Source organism: Cryptotermes secundus, unplaced genomic scaffold, assembly GCF_002891405.2.
Source record: "Cryptotermes secundus unplaced genomic scaffold, Csec_1.0 scaffold967, whole genome shotgun sequence".
NCBI lineage: Eukaryota > Metazoa > Arthropoda > Insecta > Blattodea > Kalotermitidae > Cryptotermes > Cryptotermes secundus.
In genome coordinates this window covers 514,358-534,432 of record NW_019731236.1, presented here as the reverse complement: position 1 = coordinate 534,432, position 20,075 = coordinate 514,358, and the positions used below count along the sequence as shown (strand labels likewise).

Sequence of the window (20,075 nt, the reverse complement as noted above, 5' to 3'; positions counted from 1 at the left end):
ATAATTACTGGGTTTTTGGATTTTTCTTTCGTCCGGAATTCTAGGAAATAGAAAACAACGTTTCGGAAACGGGATCTGTTTCCGTCTTCAGGTGAGGAAAGAAGACACCTACTCAGTTGGGCCCCTTAGAAAGAGCTGATCTCAATCACTGGATTAACTCTTTCTAAGGGGCCAAACTGGGTAGATGTCTTCTTTCCTCACCTTAAGACGGAAACAGATTCAGTTTCCGAAACGTCGTGTTCTATATTTCCTAGAATTGCGGACGATGGAAAAAGACCAAAATCCCAATAATTCTTTGTGTTATCCACCATCGTCAGAACCCTTTTAATTTTGGACGTTAAAATTTGAAACAAAATATATCTACTTGAATTTGTTAATAGATGAGTTGAAGGAGCATTTGAATATTATCTTTATACAGACCATTTTACTTCCTATGCAAATCGAACTCTTGTAAGAACTAAAGGTGACCTCTGGTATCTAATGCGAAACGAAATTTTAATTTTGATAATTTATTTCCTGCTCTTGAGTAGTTTTATTCGCATTATCACATTATACGATTAATGTAGGAACTGCATTTCCTTAAATAGTTTACCTGAATCTTGATTTTTCTTGAATGTAATTTTGAAATATGCTATCGTTTACAAATATTTGAAATATGATACATCAAAATATAGTTAGTTTCCTCTGCATTCACTTTTATAATAACCTTTGCACTAGTATCTAATGGAATTACTATCTTTTTCTGCATGGAATTTATTTTCTCACAATAAATACTAGCATAGATCAGAAGATTTTATGTCGTATTCAATTTCTTTCATTGGTTGCTTCCTGTTGTGTGTTCCAGATAACCGTCAACACAACAAATATACTCGCTTTTAATGGTTTTTTATTCCTGTTTCTTTGTATCTGTATATTAATGTTTTTAGAGGAGATGCTATATTAATATGACTATATTAATAACATGAATCAATGATATGTTTTAATACTTACGATGTACGCGTTGTTAATTTGTGGTATATTAGGCGTGCATATATCACGATATGTATCGTTATATCTGTAATCATGATATATATATAAGTTAATGTGTGAGTGTTAAGAATAGAGGGAGTCTTAGTGAATATTAGTGAGGTTATTACTTACGATCGTATGTCGTATGCGATTTTCGGTGCGACACAGGTTCGGTGTGTTCTATCTGTGCATAGGTTTGATGTAGACTGATTAGTAATGATCGTGGTGTATTGAGTTGTTTTGGAAATTGTTGAAGGGGGAGTGAAAGGAAAGGAAGGGGAGGGTGAAGAGGTAGTTGGATATAAAGTCGAATTGTAAAACATTAAAAGCGAGTATATTTGTTGTGTTGACGGTTAATCTAATTCCTATATGTGCCACTGAATTCCATTCCCTCCTTATTTTCTTTGGCCTGCATAATGGTATATTGTAAAGCAACGTTGAAAATTAATGGCTATAAATAATGTTTATTAATTATTAATTTTAACATATTCTAGCCGCCTTATTCCGGCCAAGGTGTTCATATGGAAATATATCATAGAACTTGTTATTTCAATTAGGCTACACAGAAACACAGCACTCTTTCTTAAACTCAACAGAGTAGGTCTACACATTATGCTGAACTGCGACTTAACACACAGTTAGGATAAGAAACTTACCAGCCATCTTGTTGCAGAGCAACAGTATAACCAAAAAAGCTTCCTTCTTGCCCACTCGGATCCTTTATCACTACTCCATGCTTGGGGGACAGATTGAACCCGCAAACCATAGTCACCAATGACAAATTTAAGCAACACAGCCATATTAGAGACAAGCAAATCTTAACCATTTTGTAACTATGAATTCTTCCCTCAATCCTCGTTCCAGAACCCTACCACCAGACACCAATCGGTTTACTGCAGCTGCAGGTATGTAATCAGAAAGCAAACATTGACATCAACAGGAATCGATATAAAGGGGGCCTTGTTAGTTTGGAAGAGATACAAAGCCTCTCCCGTAACACCAGGCTCATTTCGATTGGATCTGGGGTTCTCGTGGAGAGGACTGAAGAATAAAAGCTTTGCGGTGTGACGCCGTGTAGACTTGTGATACTTTGTGAACTGAAGAAAGGGTTTCGCAAAGAAAATGCGAAAATAAAGCGAAACATTAGTTTGAAGTTCGGAATATTTGATTGCAGAAACAAATTTGCTATGATTCGTTTTGCTTATATAACTATGATGTTAAAATAAGATACGAAATCATTTTCCTAGTAAATTTAATTTATTCTCTCATGCCGATTACTTACCATTAAAATCTCGAATTACTTCGGTCAAAAATCTCCAGGGGGTTACCAGATATTATAGAAAACTTCAGGAATTTTGTGTCTGACTAAAATATTCAATATGTTTAAGGCATAATATTTTTATTAAAAAGTTAAAAACAATATTACTTTAAAGCTCATTGATGTGGACCATTATAAAATGCACTTTTCTTGATAATTAGTTGGTCGTACTACATTGCGTATTGCTGTCTTATACTCTTTTGTTTTAAGGTGAAATTTCCAAAATACAACCTCACAAGAGCCACGCAACAATGCGGTACATCATCATACCCATACATTAGAAACAAGCTTGTGGCCACACTACACAATAAAGTAAACCTCTAATTATCAAGAAACTGCATTTGACAAAAATTTACATCAATGAACTATAAAGTAATAATAGTTTAAGTATTCACACAAATTTTATGACCTAAATATTTTACTTACACGTATTGAAAGTTAAATATTCCGTTTTTATCTCGTATCCTCATTGAAGATGGTAATTTTAGTCAAAATATGTCGGGGTTTTAGTAACATTTATTCAGAATAGGAAAATAATTTTGATAAACTCGTATTCAGATTTTGACTTCGCATCTTGGTTTAACAGAAGTTACTGAATATTACAGCATTCTGTATGAGCATTACTTAATGAACACTTAACGCTTAGTCTCTTATAACACACATAAGTTGTGAACTTTCACAATAGTAGACGTGAATCCATATTTTCCAAAATTTAATATAGTCTATCATGAGCAGAATAACTACTATGAAATTCATTTGGAATTTATAGTCTCCTGGAACTTCATAATTCGTCGCTGGAGATGACGTCAGCCTGAAAATCGGTGCAGTCTTCCTCTTCATTTGTGACAACTTCAGCCTGAAAGTGAAATGTCATAATAGTTTTACAGACACCAACCAGAACTTGTAATGGAAGAATAAAAAAATTTTTAAATTGGAGACTAAAGGAATTGGTGTACATCACCGAATAGAGGTCTCAGGTGCAGCTGAGGGTTGATGGTTTATATTCGGATACTTACTTACTTACTCATGGAGCTGAGCCCTTCTGGAGGAGCCGCCAATTTTGCAGCTACTCAAGAATTTCCTAGCATTTTATGGAACCCGAAGGTTAATTACCGTGATTACAAGGGCCTTCCGCTTGTGCCTACCCTGAGCCAGATCAATCCAAACCATCCCATCCCATCCTATCTCTCTAAGATTCATTTTAATATTGCCCACCCACCTACGCCTTGTTCTTCACAGCGGTCCCTTTCCTTCTGGCTTTCCCACCAATATCCTATCGGATACTATAATATCATAATATTAATTTGAAAAAAGTCGCAATCTAAACCTGAAATATTACGGGATTGCAGAAGATATATATTTTAAATAATATTATTAACCACCAAAGGGCTAATTAAAAGAAAATTTGTGTCTATCTAAGTAAGATATCTCTTTAGTATCATGGAAATTATTAAATTTCTATATCAGATACTAACATCTTTTAAAGCCTTCAGTTCTTCTTTCTTTTCACGCTTGAAGAAACCAATCTGAAAGAAAACACAAGAAGTCAAATTTAATTTCCCGTATATGTGCACTAAAATAAAAGAGCAATACAACGTATTTGTATGAAGCTCCTGAACTTGTACTTAAAAATGGTCGTGTCGCAGTAATAGTAAAGGGAAGGTCACGCACTGTGGCCTTATATCTCGCTTTCATCCAAAGAACGGTAAAGGCATGTTTAAGAGTATGGACTGTCCTATGTTAAGAACTTGATATACGAGAGAATGGCCTTATGAGGTACTTGTCCCAGGTAGATCGTGGCAGATTAAATGGTCACGTTATTACGAAATCATTTCAACAGCGTATTTCAGTGAATCCAGCGGTGACCTTGAAATCACACAGCAGTGCAGAACAAGACACTCATGTTGAAATTTCGGTTTCTCATACTCCGCACGTTATCAGGCTGCAAGTTACTGAAACAAATACGCACTTAAACATTTGGACTTACGTATTGTAAGTTGCTAAGGCCGTGCCATAGCTCAGGATTCCCACCGCGGAGGCCCGGATTCGAGCCAAGGTTATGTGGGACTTTTGGTGGACAAAATAATACCGGGACAGGTTTTCTCCAAGTACTTCGAATTCAGCTGCTAATTCTCATCCCACCAACTGCTCCACAGTCATGATCATCTATCATCCGGGGCTGGCACAATAGGCCAAACAGTGGCAGACGTGACAAGTGGATTCAGTCTTACCCCACCCCAAGAAACCAAAAAAAGAAGAAAGAAGTTAGGTGGTAAAAGTGTTGAATTCAATACCATTGTATTCACATTATTCCCTTAAATGTTTGGCGTCGAGTACCAGTAAATTTCTTAACAAGCTTCATATTATGAAATCCCGGATGGTTTATGCAATAAGGGACTTAGCTACGCGTTGGATAACCCCACGGCATCCTGGCCGGCTTTGGGTTCGACCCGCTTCATATCATGCACGTACTGTGAAATCATTCTCTTGGGATTAGCTGGCTAAAGCAATAACTTAACAAGTATGTTCCGTCTAACTCTGAGGTTCAGAGAACATTGAGTTTGCCCTCAAGTCTCTTAGATTCTTCGTGGCTTAATATCCAAGCACGTGGGAAATTTCGACTTCGCTTTACTTTATTAAGGCACAGTAAACTATGTGTAATACTACTGTACTGAAATAGGCATAGGCAAGAAATTTAAGGTACGTAATACGAGGTGATTCTTTAAACGAAGACGGCATCTGGCATGTTATTAATGTCGTGTATTAGAGGGGCTAGTTGGGGAAAACGTAAGTCTCTTGGTCGGTATGGTTCGCTTGCGGACTAAAACCACGGAATTTGTTTGTTTTTTGTTTTATTAGAAGGCTAGGACCAGTGTGGCAAAACTCATATGCACAACATCGCCATTTTTAAAACGAGAAATTTATTCAGAATAAAATGTTTATAGTATATCTTGGTACAAAACGTTCTGAAAGTGTGCACCAGCGAGTCATATACGTAACCGAGCAGACCCTGACTGCAGCGCCATGGGTGAAATTTTGGGAGTGACGTTGCATACTGTCGCGTGAAAGAGTTTTGCGTGAATTGTAGACGGTTTTTGATTGGATGATTGGATTTATTGACACCTTATACACACAACTTGAGACTACAGCGCTATCACTGATCTACACAATTTACAGTTCACCGTTACACACACACTACGGTTCTCAGTCATCATTAGTCGTATCCTGGCAACGGATTTATAACTGTCTCACTGTAATTTCAAATTACACATGAAGTCTTCTTTTCACAGCCTAATTCCCTTCTTGTCATTATTCTGCAACTGCCAATTCCGAAGACTCGACTCAAATTCGTCTGCTCTCAAATTCACATCTCGGCAGGCTGGCGTCTCGAAACTCGACACAGTTCTTCTCAAATGAACTCTTTATAACGTTTCACGGACCACGCAGATTGTTGTTGTTTGCGTATTCGGTGCCGCGGGAATCGACGAAGAAACTGATACTACATAATTGACGCCGATACAAGCATGAACCAGCTTATTTCCTAACTAGGGCAAGAGAATAAATATGTCTGTCTCGGAATGAAACATACTCCTGTTAAGGAGCAGAGAAAGGTTTCCCAGCGGTGATATAAAGAGTTATATCTATTGGCATATAACGTCGTGCAGGCCGTCGAAAGTGAGAGGAAGATTTCGCCGCCATTTTGAGGATTCAAGAGTAGGCCAAGCAAGAAACCAACATGAAGCAGGCAGCAAGTAAGGCTGCGGTATGTTATTTCGAAAAGTCGCATGACTTTCAACGGGCTACATGACGAAGTAGCTTAGTCAGTACAGAGACGTGCTACGGGCTGGACGACCAGGGTTCGACTCCGGACAAGAGCAAGAGAGTTTCGTCTACTCCATAGCTTCAAGACCAACTCTGGGACCCACCCAGCCTCCTGTCCAGTGGGTACTTCGTGTTCTTTCCTGGGAATTAAACCGGACGGGACATGAAACTGAGCATTCATTTCGATATGACTCAGAGGTCAAAAATGGTGGAGCGATATCTCCTCTCCCCAATATATCTGATGGCTTGGGACAACGACGTTATCTCCAAGAAGATGGAAATCTGCTCTTATTAAATTTATTTTCAATTCAGTCTTGAGTGTCGTGTACAGTTCAGAGTAAAGAGCGCGAAACGTGGGCTGTTTTACCTTATGGAGAGCCGTAGCAATGAGGAGCAGTATCAGGATGCCGCAGATGACGGCCAGCACTATGATCCACGTAGCTACACTGCCTTCGGGTATCGTCCCAAGGAACCTAGTGTGCACATCTGCGTAGTCTGGTCTGTAAGTGAAGAAAAGTGTAATAAAAACTAGCACTGAAAGAGGCCGTGGAGGCCCATAGCTCTCTGAGACATCGAGGCTCCAACATTTTCTAGACAATCGGTTCACAGATGGTGATTAATTCTTACGCGCTGCTGCCATTTGCACACAGGAAGATCCCTGGTACTCATTTCTATTAGAGGATGAGTCTACCCCAGGGACATAGTGCGACTGGAAGGATTAGGTCGCTCGAGAAATGAAATGAATTCATCGGGAATTGAAGCCGCGATCTTGCGGCTTGTAGCAGGAAGGAATATATTTCTGATATTCTAAATTGCTATCGCCTATTGCAGTAAGTTATGATAGTCTGTCTAGCAGCGATTGAGCACAGAAACAAGACAGAAAGATCGCCCAGCATGACCGCTAGCCTTGCTGGGATCTGGATAAGTTGCATCCACAATACAAACCTACAAAATTGTCACTAAGCAAATCTGATAATTTCGTAATGTTATATTTCAGCATCCCACTGCATTGGTTAACACGCTCAGAAGGTCCCACCATATATTTCTATCCTAAGCCAGTTGAATTCAACATTGATCCTCACAAAACACAATATATGAAGTATTCTTAATATTACTCACCTTCTTGTGTGTCATAAGAACACAATATGGGTCCATATTGAAATTTGATGTAATTCGAGAACTAGGGTTAGTGTCAATGTACGCCTCATGATGGCCCAATATAAGGACAGAAACTCGTAGCGTCAACAGCGAAATAAAACAAATGTTGATACGATAGTGTCTTTTCTGTTTTTCACGAATATTGTTGTGTACACTGCCCCATTATACACATATGTCTTATATATGAAGTACTCACTTGTGCCCCTGAGGTTGTAGAGCGTCCGGTGGATCTCTGATTGTTACAGTCCCCATTGAAGAAAACAATATTATGTCTTTCATTTGTAGCTGCGATTCTGAAATAAAATTAAGTAGCCTATAAAGCATTTTGTACATAGATACAAGCGGGAAAATACAGTTTACGTTTAAAATCAAAATTTATAATATCTAAAACACCAAACTCAGCGTAATACATGAGTAATTAAATTAGTTTAATAAATATTTAACGTAATTCCGAGCAAGTTACATTAAAAAAGTACTACTTTCTGTAACATAACGCCTTGTAGTCTGCTGTAAGTCAACCGACGTTTCGGAAGAACATATCGATCTTCGTTTTCATGGTCTAATATGCCGAACAAAATAGCGTGAAAGCAAGCCGATCTTTCCACCAGATTTCACGCTGGTATTTTGCTCGGCTTATTTGGCCATGAAAATGGAAGTGATATGTTCCTCCGAACCCTCGGTTGGCTTTCAACGGACTTTATGACGTTACATCCAAAAAGATAGTACACTTCATAATCACTGCTGTGAGCCTACAAATTATATTCAGTTGTTTTTATGGCGGAAGAGGCGCTGACAGGACCTACCGTTCAATACAACCAGAAATACGTGTAAATCCCATTCTGTATGTATGTTTATGTTTGTTTCTATTTCATTCTATACGCCAAGATGACGCCAATCAAACTGGTCCTCAATGGCAAAGAATAGGATGTAATTTTGCGGACACTGGCAGTCACTATGGATAGATCATAAATGGAAAAATTTTACTAGAGAAAATATAGGAACGTAAATCTGCTTAATTTTTAAATGAAACATATTACGAAGTAATACGTTAAATATAAATCCTTTCAAGTTCTTCAGTACTCCAGATGAAGTTATATGTACATCAACATAACGGTTACTTTGGGCAGCATTCAAGTTTCCGATACAAACCGTTTAAAATGCAACAAATCATCAGATTCGCCACTTAAAGTGTTTCAGCCAGCAAAAACGTTGTGTGGGACGTTTCGCATGTAATTTCTTTATATTTCATTTCATGTCCTAGATCAGTGTTTTCCAACCACCGGGCCGCGGCCCAGTACCGGGCCCTGGCATCAATTATACTGGGCCCTCGTCTTATACGTAGAAAAAAGAATTTACTGAGCCGCGGTCTCACAAAAGTTGAGAACCACTCTTCTAGACTGAACTGCTCAAAAACAGGGAGCGTTAATGAGCATTTGTGAAAGCGGCAATGAACTTTCCGTTTCTTTAAGAAAGCATTTTGTTTACTGGCAGTTTAGAGTCTGTCCGCTGTTTAAGATAGACCTTGTTGCAATGTATATGGAATGGAACGATACGTAAATGCTTGAATGAGTTAGCTATCAACTACCCAGTAAGCTTAAGATTTACCCAGAACTACGAAGTCAGGTCTGAGCTGGAAGTTAATTACTGCTTGAGTCTTGTTGGGTAAGAAAGGACCTCCAGAACATTTCACCGTGAAGCAATCCACTTTCGGATCTGTGCAGTTCAGGAACAAAGTCCTCTTTGACGGAGGCATACTGAAGTTGGAAGTTGATGGCGCATCATCTGGTACAGAGACTTTTGGCATGGAATCGGCGAAATTCTCTTCTCGGTTTTCGGTATTGGAGACAGAACGTTTCGATAGAGATGGGGGTCTTCTATTGCTCAGCTGATAAAAGTCATCATCGGGTCCTTCACCATCCGACAAATTGGGGTCAATCGTGGGAATTTCACTGGAAGGATTCCAGAAGCTAAACCCCATCACAGGTGTGCACATGATGCTTGCAGAAGTCTGCAACTAAAGAAGTTTAACAGGAATTTATTAAAAAGTTTGCAATATTAATGCAATTATTCTGTACTTACGGGCTGAGCGAGGGCAAACATAACGGCGGCACAATTTTCCATCGCATATAGCAGCTATAGCTTGTAGCTGATCACGCACCTCTATTGAACGTTGAGATTATGAATGGGTATTGTTATATGTATATCCATTGCTAGGCAACGGGTCGGTAAACAATTTCCCGCCAAGAGAGATCCTAGGTAAACACTCCGTTGCTAAGTTACGCAACGATTCTGACAACAGAAGAAATGTTTTCAGAGTGGTCAGCGCCATGCCCAGTGCTAAGCAACTGAACTGTAAACACGTCTATAATAATGAGTGTTTTCTATGGTGTCCGTGCCGAAGGTTTATAGGGGACATTGAAGGTCGTTTGCAGTCAGTCATAACTGAGAAGCCATGAGACAAGGACATGAAGCCGTCACGGAAAGGAGTTGTGAGGATTCAGCTGTGAAGTGTTAACAGATATTGAAGAAATGATGTGCTATAGCTACAGTAATCTTGAGAGTGTAAAAACTAATTGTAGTTACGACTAGTGAAGATCCAATGAACCTATTCACTAATCCAAACAGGCGTCTTAATTACTGATACACGTGATAGTAAAATTTTCCTTCAGCTCTTGATACATATGCAGGCAAGGCGAGGTCAAGACACGGGGGCAGATATACCTTTATCGTTTTACTTCATTCTGTTGTTATGAGAGCTGTCTCGACGACATTAGTAAGTGATGGAAATAATTTGGATTAAAACACGCGATAAAGCATAGCTGCTAGATGGCATGAAGCAACGCACCTTCATCGAATGTCTACATTAGGAATGAGTATAATTATCCTCCAGCCCTTCGTATTTGTCTAGGCAACGTGCGATTAAGACACTGGAAAAAGTGGCTTTTTTTATTTTAAATTTACCTAATCCTTCCAGCCGCATTATGGCACTGGTGTCGACTCAGCCTCTAACAAAAATGAGTACCAGGAAACTTCCTGGGAGATAAAGGGCGGCCGCCGCGTAAGGCTGACAAACTTACCGCCATCTAGGAGCAGATTATCTAGAGAAAATGTGGGAGGTTAGAAGTCTCACAACCCTATGGGCCTCCACGGCCTGTTACAGGGACACCTTTATCTTCGTACATTTTATACAGCTCTATCTTATCAACACACGACATTTTAAGTGATCTTAATTTATTTTAACTAAGTGGTTTTAATATAGTCTGTATAGAGACTAGCTGCGGGCTGGGTGACTCAGAGATGGCAGTTCGAGTCCCAGTAGGGTGAAGAAATCTTCTCCCCGTCGTCCAGGCCGGCTCTGGGGTACATCCGACCTCATATCCACTGGGAACCAATTGTAAAGCGGCCGGGGCGTGAAGCTGACCACTCACCTCCAGCTGCTGTCGAGGTGGAAAAAAAAATGTGGATTTATGTATCCACTCCTCCATACGCCTTCATGGAATAGTGGCTAATTAGCTAAGCGCAGGGACGACTTTACTTTTTACTTGGTTTTAACATTCACGCCTCTCACTAGTGCCTTGAATGATAGTGTAGTATTTTATTACGTAAAATACTTCCTTGATAATGTAGAAACTGAAGTTCTCACATTTGTAGCTAGATAGGCTTCTATCTTCTGGGCTACGTCATACAGTCCTTTGAAATACAGCTGACGCTTCGAGAGAATATTTCGCCTCATCTTCAGTGTCGAAGAATAAGCGAATCAGAACTTCCTACCCAGTTCATCTTGGTTTCTGCCTTGTATTATTTTTCCACCCTGACTATTCAGGCAACTATTCTTCGGAAACGTCGGTTGGTTTCCAACGGACTACACATCGTTGTATCGCAAAGGACAGAACTATTTACTTCGTTCATAATGTTGGTTTGCCTCTTAATCATGGCCGCTAGTGGCAGCAACATGCAAGAAGGGTTCTGGCAACGGTGTGTGACACACGGGATTACTGAGCGTTTGGACTTTGTCCAACATCAGATGTCCTATAGGACACTAAGAAAACAGTACGTTTCGAAAACTGGATCTATTTCTGTCTCCAGGAAATGGGGCGGGTTGCAATTACTCTCTTGGAGCCATTAGTGACTGGGGTTAGCTCTTTCTAAAGAACCTAGACGGTATGCGTCTCTCATCCTCTCACGCGAAGATGGAAACAGATGCCGGTTCAGAAACGCTGTGTTCAGAATATTGGAAGATGATAGAGTTCAAACACACAGTAATCCGAATATTTTATTTACTTCATTATTAAAATAGTTCCACTTGACGAGACTCCACTTCTTATACATTATATGTTTTTATAAAACCCGAAGATTCGTCGCCAAGGCCGTCACGGGGCGCCTTTTTGAGCACCCCTAATAAAGACCACAGTTTTATAAAATATTCTCTAAGGTCCCTTTGAATCATTCTCTATGGCCACCACTGCCCAGCTTATCCTTCTAAATCGATATTTATAAACACCTCCAAATTTTTATTCGATGCTGTACAATTTTCATCATTTGATATGAGAGTGATTTAATGTAATGTGAACTGAGATTAAACAAGATCAACCACAACACAGAGATTCTCAGGAAACTACGGCACCACCTCAGTAACCAACCTCTCAATATTTTCTCTAAGTTGATCCTTAAACTATATAAATTAAAGGTTTTTCGCAATCTGTAAATGAACATAAATCATATGATACTCGTATATGTTGCCATTCTATCACTATCCTAATTCGAATGTGAGTGGTTACTCTGCTGTTGACTAAGCAATAAATTGTAGGTAAGACTGAGTTTGAGGGCGCGCCATAGCTCAAGTTATTAGTAGTTGGCTTCCCACAGCGGCAGCCCGGGTTCAATCCCGGGTCTGGTCAAGTGAGATTTGTGGTGGATAAAGTGGCGCTGGGGCGGGTTTTCTCCGGGTTCTTCGGTTTCCCTTGCCAATCTTCATTAAACCAAATTCTCCATCATCATAATCACCCGGCTACAATAGGCCAATCAGTGGTCGCCGTGCCGAGTGGACCCAGCTGGACTCCACCCCCCACTAAGGAATTAAAAAAAGACTGAGTTCGAATCCTGTTACTCTACATGCTGTAATAATATTATGTAAATTTTAACAAATCTGTGTTGTATCCAATATAATATTTCAAAGAAAATGTAAGATTTCTTTTCCAAGAAACATTAAGTTATGCCATCTTTACAACTGTCATTTCTCCAAATTTACGTTTTAAATTTTCACAGTTAAACAGAATAATCCTTTTTCTCACTCTATCTCTATCTCTTGCGTGTGCAGTCATACAAATGTACGAAAATTTATATACCTCTGAATGTCTACTACTAGGGCTTTTTTTTTATAAATTCTTTTAACTGAAAGAAAATGAATACATTACTTTTATTCTGATACGTCCTCCCTGCAGTATCTATTAACTCGGTTACAACCTTTTCTACGGAAAGGAAAAACTATGACCATTTAACGTAGTGGCCAGTTGTAATGGTCTAGACCAGGGGTCTCCAAACTTTTCGAACCGCGGGCCACATTAGGTATTTCAGCACTTTCAATGGGCCAGATAAAATGAGAAATTAATAACTCTAGGTATATGAGTTTTATTGAAAGCACAGAATTTTATAAACTAAATACAAAGTACGTGAGAATAAATTATCGTATATTAATGACAACAGACAGTAGCAGCAAATGCTCATATTTTCATCACAAATTATAATAAAACAATTAATGTGAATGATGGAACTCTTTTTGCATTCTTAAAATCTGATTAAATTGAGGTTCAAATTTTGAAAGGCTAATCACAAGTAGCGACTTCCAATGTTCATCGGAAAAAATTGCCCTGTATTTCGACTTGATGTACTTCATCCGGGAAAAAGTTTGTTCATACAGATATGTCGTCCCAAAAATGGAGATAAATTTACAGGCAAATTTCTTTAAATTTGGAAATTGCTCAGATTTCAGAAATTTATAAAATTCGGTCAAATTTCTTTCCTTGTATTTGTCTTTAATATGATAATTTTCCTGAAGTTCAATAATTTCCATTTGAATTTGACTTGGGACATCTGCAGCATCACAGTCAAACGGATTTTGAAACAATTCAATTTCCTGAGCACTGGAATCCAAATCAGGAATTCGCTTCCGAAATTGTTCCTTCAAATCTGAAATGACCAAATTTGCAAATGAGGAAGGAAATTCTGCTTCATCCTTTTTATGCAACTCTGCACAGTATAGCATATGAACATCATCATCATCAGTAATCTGTCAAGACGACAGGTCCACAGTCTCTTCCAAAACAATTCCTCCACTTAATGCGATCTAGAGCTTTCTCCTTCAAATGACAATATCCTCTTCTGTCCCCAAGGTCATCCAGCATCTTCTTACGTCTTCTTCCTCGTCTTCTTGTCACTTCTATCCGCCCCTCTATCTTTCCTTCGATAACTTCTTTTAGAAGGCAGTTTCTGCGTAAAACATGACCAATCCAATTAGCCTTCCATTTTCTTATTTCATGTAGGATATTCCTCTGCTCACTGACTCTAATTAACACTTCTTCATTTCTCACATAATCGGTCCAACTGATCTTCTCCATCCTTCTCCAACACCACATTTCAAAACTTTCCAGATGTTTCTGATCTACTGCCCTAAGTGTCCATGTTTCAGCCCCATACAGAGCTATGCTCCAAATGTAGCATTTCACTAGTTTCTTCCTCAAATTTAAGTCCAATTTGCTGGTAAAAAGATTCTTCTTCTTGCTAAATGCAGCTTTTGCCATGGCAATCCTGGATTTAATTTCACAAGTACACCTTCCATCATCTGTTAACAAGCTACCCAAATATTTAAAACATTTCACATTCTCCACTTGTTTTTGGTCTATCTTTATTGTGACTGGGGTTGGTTGTCTCGAAATTTTCATTACTTTTGTTTTCTCCACATTCATTTCCATGCCATAGCACCTTCCAATTTCAATTAGTCTATCAATCATGCCCTGTAGCACAGTTTCTTCCTTAGCCATTAACACAAGGTCATCTGCATATTTCACAGTTTGAATAATTTGCCCTCCTACTTTGAAGTCACCGAGCCCATCCAGAGCTTCCTTGGTAAGGCATTCGCTGTACAAGTTGAACAGAATTGGTGATAAACAGCATCCTTGTCGAACTCCTCTTCCAATCTGCACACTTCCTGTCTCCCCCCTGTCCAGTCGTACTCTAACTTTCTGATCCATGTACAATTTGCTAATCAATCTTCTTTCATGCCAATCGATACCTGTTTCTTTCAGGATCTGCATTAATTTGGTCCAGTTTACCCGGTCAAATGCCTTCTGCCAGTCTATGAAGCAAACACACAGTTCTTCATCTATCTCCAAAGTTCGTTCCGCTATAATTCTCATCATCCCAATTGCATCCCTGGTTCCTTTTCCTCTTCTAAATCCAAACTGATCTTCTCCAAGTACATCCTCTATTTTCCTTTCAATTCTTCTTTTAAGTATCTTTGCTATTATCTTTGCTGTATGTGCAATAAGACTTATTGTGCGATGGTCGCTGCATTTTGTAGCTTTTGTCTTTTTCTTTAAGGCAATCATTGTAACTTCTGTAAAGTCCTTGGGCCACTCTCCACTTTCATATATGGTGTTCATTAGTTTTGTCAGTGTTTTCAAACCACCTTCTCCCAGTAACTTGAGCACATCTCCAGGTACATCATCATCTCCTGTAGCCTTTCCCTTCCTCATTTCCTTGATAGCTTTTTCCACCTCACTTTGTAAAATATATGGTCCTTTCTCGTCTGTATCTACTTCTTCTTCCGGTTCAACTTCTAAGGTTTCTGGCCGATTAGGTCGATCATATAGTTCTGAAATATAATTTTCCCAAATTTTCAGCACTTGCCTCTGATCTACTATTCTATTCCCCTGGGAGTCTTCGATGCCAACATTTTGAATCCCATGATTCTCTTTCCATCCTAGTTCTTTTGTCTTCATGTACATCAAATCATAACGGCCTGTTCTTTGAAATTCCATAATCTCATTACATATCTTCTCAAGATATTCCTTTTTGGCCCTGTCCGTGGCTCTTTTCAATTCATTCCTCAGTCTCCTGTATTTCCTCCTGCCTTCTTCATTGTTGACATTCTTCCATTTCCTTCGCTCCTCCATTTTACTCATCATCTCCTGTGTAACCCATGGTTTTCTTGCTATCTTCTCAACTTTACCTACCAAATCACTGATAGTATCTAACATGCATTCTTTTATATCGTTCCACTGCGCTTCAGCATTTCCGCTTTCACCTTCAATTGCACCGAGTTTCTCTTCTAGAGTCTCTTGCACGCTTTGTCTTTGAGCATATAACTTCTCCAAATCCCATCTGGGTCTGCGCTTTCGAAATCCTATAATTTTCTTCAACCTGGTTCGGAACTTGGCAACCAGCAAGTTGTGGTCAGAGTCAATGTCTGCCCCAGGAAGCGTCTTCACATCCTTCACACTGTTTCTGAATCGATGTTTCACAAGGATGTAGTCCAGCTGATGCCTCTTCCAATCCCCAGGTGCCTTCCATGTGTAAATTCTTCTCTTTGGCTTCTTGAACCAAGTGTTGGTAACAATCAATCCATTTCGTTCACAAAAGTCAATAAGCATTTGACCTCTGTGATTCCGTCTTCCTAGTCCATGTGATCCAACAATATTCTGATATGGTTCATCTCCAACAATGCTGTTCCAGTCTCCCAATATGATGCTGTTTGTGTCTCCTCTTCCATCTTCCTGAAGAATTTCTTCAATTGTGTCATACACTTTTTCCACTTCATCATCTTCATACTCTGATGTTGGCATGTACACTTGTATAATCAGTATATCTACCGGTTCCGCCTTTAACTTCAGAGCAATAATTCTGTCATTACAAGCAATCTTCTTAACAACACTCCTCACTACACTTTTATGCACCACTATTGCCACACCTCTTTCGGCCCGTTCACCTCCAGAATAATACACTGTATAATCACCACTTCTTATTTCACCTTGTCCTTTCCACTGCACTTCGCTGACACCTAAAACAGACACCTCATTCTTCTGCATTTCCGTTTTCAAACTCTCCAATTTGCCTGCTTGATTCAAGGTCCTTACATTCCATGTTCCAATCTTGTAGCCATGATGTTCCTTCTGATCTTCGCACTTTTTCTTGTTGTAACGGCTGCATGACATTTCCTCTAGAAACACTCCTCCCCCCCGGAGATAGCATATGAACGAAGTTACAATTTTTCACTTGGCTTTCCAGAAGTATCAACTTTGCTCTGAATGCCTTGATAAGTGCAAATAAATCACAGAGTAAGTTATGTTCACCCTGCAACTTTAAATTCAAATGGTTCACCAGATCAGCAAAAAATGCTAATTTCGAAAGCCACTCTGTATCTGATAAAAGTGGTTCGTGATGGTTTTTCTCGGTAAGAAATATATCAGTTTCATTCCTGAGCTGAAAGAAGAGCGAAAGAACCTTTCCACAGCTAAGCCATCGAACTGCAGTATAATATGTCATGTCAATAAGCTCGGAATCACATTTACCAGTACTCACTGAAAAATTAGTTCAATTGGCGCATTTCTGCACAATTCTTTCGTGGGCCGGATAAAATCACATCGCGAGTCGCATGTGGTCCGCGGGCCGTAGTTTGGATACCCTAGGTCTAGACTTACGTTCGGGAGGTAACGTATTGGAATTTTGGCCGGGACACCGGGTACCATGTGACTTTGCTTTACCCCAGTCCCTCCAGGCAAATCCTGGGATGGTGCCTCCTATAGAATCCCTATAGTCAACCATTCTTCTATTGCCCAGCAGTTGACACTATAATTTAGCCACTGAGAACATCGTAAAATGACCCACAAGAAACTGATAGGTGTTTATAATGATTCACACATACCTTGTTGGAAGATGTCAAGATAATACAGATTACGGCTAAAACCTTAACAAATCTCGTAATACATATATATATACACGCTGAGAGCAATTAAACAAGAAACAAACTCCGTGACCTGTAGTCCGCAAGGGAACTATAGTGACCGAGCGACCGCCGCTTGTCGGCGAAGTCAGTGTGGATAGAGGTGTCGCGTGGTCAGCGCAACGAATCCTCACGGCCGTTAATCGCGATTTTCTTGACCGGAGCCGCTATTTCCTTGAAATAGCTCCTCAATTATCCTCACGAGGATGAGTGGACCCCGTTCCAGACACACTGATTCTCAGAAAATCTGGTAGCGCCGGGAATGAAACCCGACCTCTGGATCTGTAGCCAGGAACTCTGACCACTAGACCACAGAGGCGGTCACTGACAGCAATTAGTCTAACAAAATATAGTCATTGTAAGTCTCGATATTAAAATGTATCTTGACACTGACTCACATAAACAATACAATAAAGTATACTTTTAAAACAATAAATGAATACTTCGTAGAACGGAAGTGTAATTTAAATTATCAAAGAGGTGAACTCACCTGGGGCTCTAAAACCCTCATAAAGATTTCTTGTGTCGGTGGCAAAACATATTGATGTGGAATCTGAAACTCAATCTCCGCTGTCTCCACGGTACTTGGTCCCGAGTTCCACACCTGACCGCAAAAGAAATCCTAGTTAATACTTTCCATTTTCGGAAATTTTGTGAGGTGAACTGCTGTTGATCCTTAGTTAGATGTATATTTGTGCCACTTCGATTTTATCACTTTATTTAGAGTGGTGTTTTAATGGTGCTGGTGTATGGAACTGGCAGGGCATACTACTATTAAACAGGGTATTTCAAAAGTATTTTAATCACCGCTTTTTCACATAAGACATAATTAAACTTGTAAACAATTTGATGTCTTGAATATCAAAGGACAATGTAAATGCAGTCGCTTTCTCGCTGTAGTGAAGCTCTGCAAATATTTTCCAAATTACCTGGAACGTATGGCTTAGCGTCAGATCCTTAATGTATGTGTTCCCCTTTGTCATATACACAATTTGATCCTGACTGGGTATCCTGGAATGAAAAGCAATTCACTTATTACGACCAGCAACAACAAAGTTATTCCAATAAACTGGAGAAAACATCAAATCTCATCATTTCCTAGAACCTACAATATCCTATAGGCTAATGTCACAAAAGTGTCTAAAACCAGGCATTTACATTGGCATCCATGTTTCTGTTTCACTTTAATTTCCTCAACAGTCGTAATGACCATGTAAAACCCCGTACCATGATCACAGAACCGTGGAAATGAGAGTAGTTCATGTAAATATGTTCCATTTTATATAATGTTCAGTTTGCGTTGAATGCAATGCTTGTAAGTATTACGTATATTTGTACGTTAAGACATGTATCAATGACAAAGTCAACCAAACGTTATAGACTAGGAATACTGCATAATATTTATGTTGTTATAATTTAATTCATAAAGCAATATTTCTCGTCTAAATTATATGTTTCTCCTTTTTGATCAAATCTAATTTTATCAGAAGTTCTAAAAGCAGAGAAAAGAATTAAGTAAAAAAAATTGCGTTTGAATGACACCTCCTGAAAGATTTACGTCAAATATTTCTGTTACAGAACTTCACATGCCCAGGCCGATCTCCTTTCTATAATAACGGGAAGAAACATGTAAACACTTGGGATGCGGGTTCGAGTATTACGTCTGGGACTTGATGCGCAAGATAATAATTCAATTCATTTTAATTCTTTAATATTTATATTCCGAGTCAACAGCGACAAGGCCAATTACAGACACAGCACAGTGCAGATACAAACACTACATAAAGTCAAAGACAAAATGAAGGCAAGCACTGGAGGAAAAACACATTAATAGTGAAAAGTAAACAAACAAACAAACGAACGAATATGAGGAGAGGTAACAACAACTACATAACACAGATCATTAGGATTTTGAACAAATACTATTAAAATTTAAGGTTAATTAGTATAAATGTAATTGAGAGAAACGGCTCCGACCGCAAATATGTCGAGATCTTTACCCACCGCGTTGGCAGCACAGACGCACCGAGCAGAAGGACAGTGTTTATTAGGGGGACAAACGTCAAATAAAGAAAGTCCATAAAAATGTTTGGAGGAATATGAAGGCTAACATTTTCCAAAAGGGAAGCTCAGGATTTAAGGCCATGATAGACCGGAACAAAAAAAAAGTGCATTAGGGTCACGTCTCCGTTTACGTAAAGATTGTAGACTTAATTTCTCTAAGACAACGGTATAAGTATATGGAACATGAGGGGAAAACAATAAAAATAGACGGACCCAAACTTCTACTAGATGCGCTCGAGCACCAATAATAATAATTCAATTCAATTCAATTCATGTTTATTTACGTGCAATAACTTAACAGCACAGTGGCCAATTACAAAGTCAGCACGAGTATATAAGGTACAGAAAATAATTAAAACAAAATACAAATATGACAAATAAATCTGTGAATATAAATCTAAAGAAGACTGAAATATATACATACATTTATGAAATATTACAAATGTTGCTAATAATGCTAGTAACTAAATACTAAGAGAAGACACCTGTGAGTGATAGCTTAAAATTAATAAAATTATTCAATTCAATTCAATTCATGTTTATTTACGTGCAATAACTTAACAGCACAGTGGCCAATTACAAAGTCAGCACGAGTATATAAGGTACAGAAAATAATTAAAACAAAATACAAATATGACAAATAAATCTGTGAATATAAATCTAAAGAAGACTGAAATATATACATACATTTATGAAATATTACAAATG

At 38.8% G+C, this 20,075-nt stretch overlaps 1 protein-coding gene across 3 annotated transcripts in view; it reads right to left on the bottom strand.

Moving 5' to 3' along the window:
• Positions 1-1,452: 1,452 nt before the first annotated feature.
• LOC111866632 (integrin alpha-9) overlaps positions 1,453-20,075 on the bottom strand; it is a 39,232-nt gene continuing 20,609 nt past the window's right edge. For all 3 annotated transcript variants that reach the window (XM_023855765.1, XM_023855766.1, XM_033752357.1), the window contains 7 exons: positions 18,233-18,314; positions 17,794-17,907; positions 8,912-9,320; positions 7,503-7,599; positions 6,516-6,648; positions 3,802-3,852; positions 1,453-3,182 (listed from right to left, as the gene is read on the bottom strand). In XM_023855765.1, the coding sequence (XP_023711533.1) occupies positions 3,108-3,182; positions 3,802-3,852; positions 6,516-6,648; positions 7,503-7,599; positions 8,912-9,320; positions 17,794-17,907; positions 18,233-18,314 (961 nt within the window). In that variant the 3' untranslated portion in view covers positions 1,453-3,107. The remainder of the gene's footprint in view (positions 3,183-3,801; positions 3,853-6,515; positions 6,649-7,502; positions 7,600-8,911; positions 9,321-17,793; positions 17,908-18,232; positions 18,315-20,075) is intronic.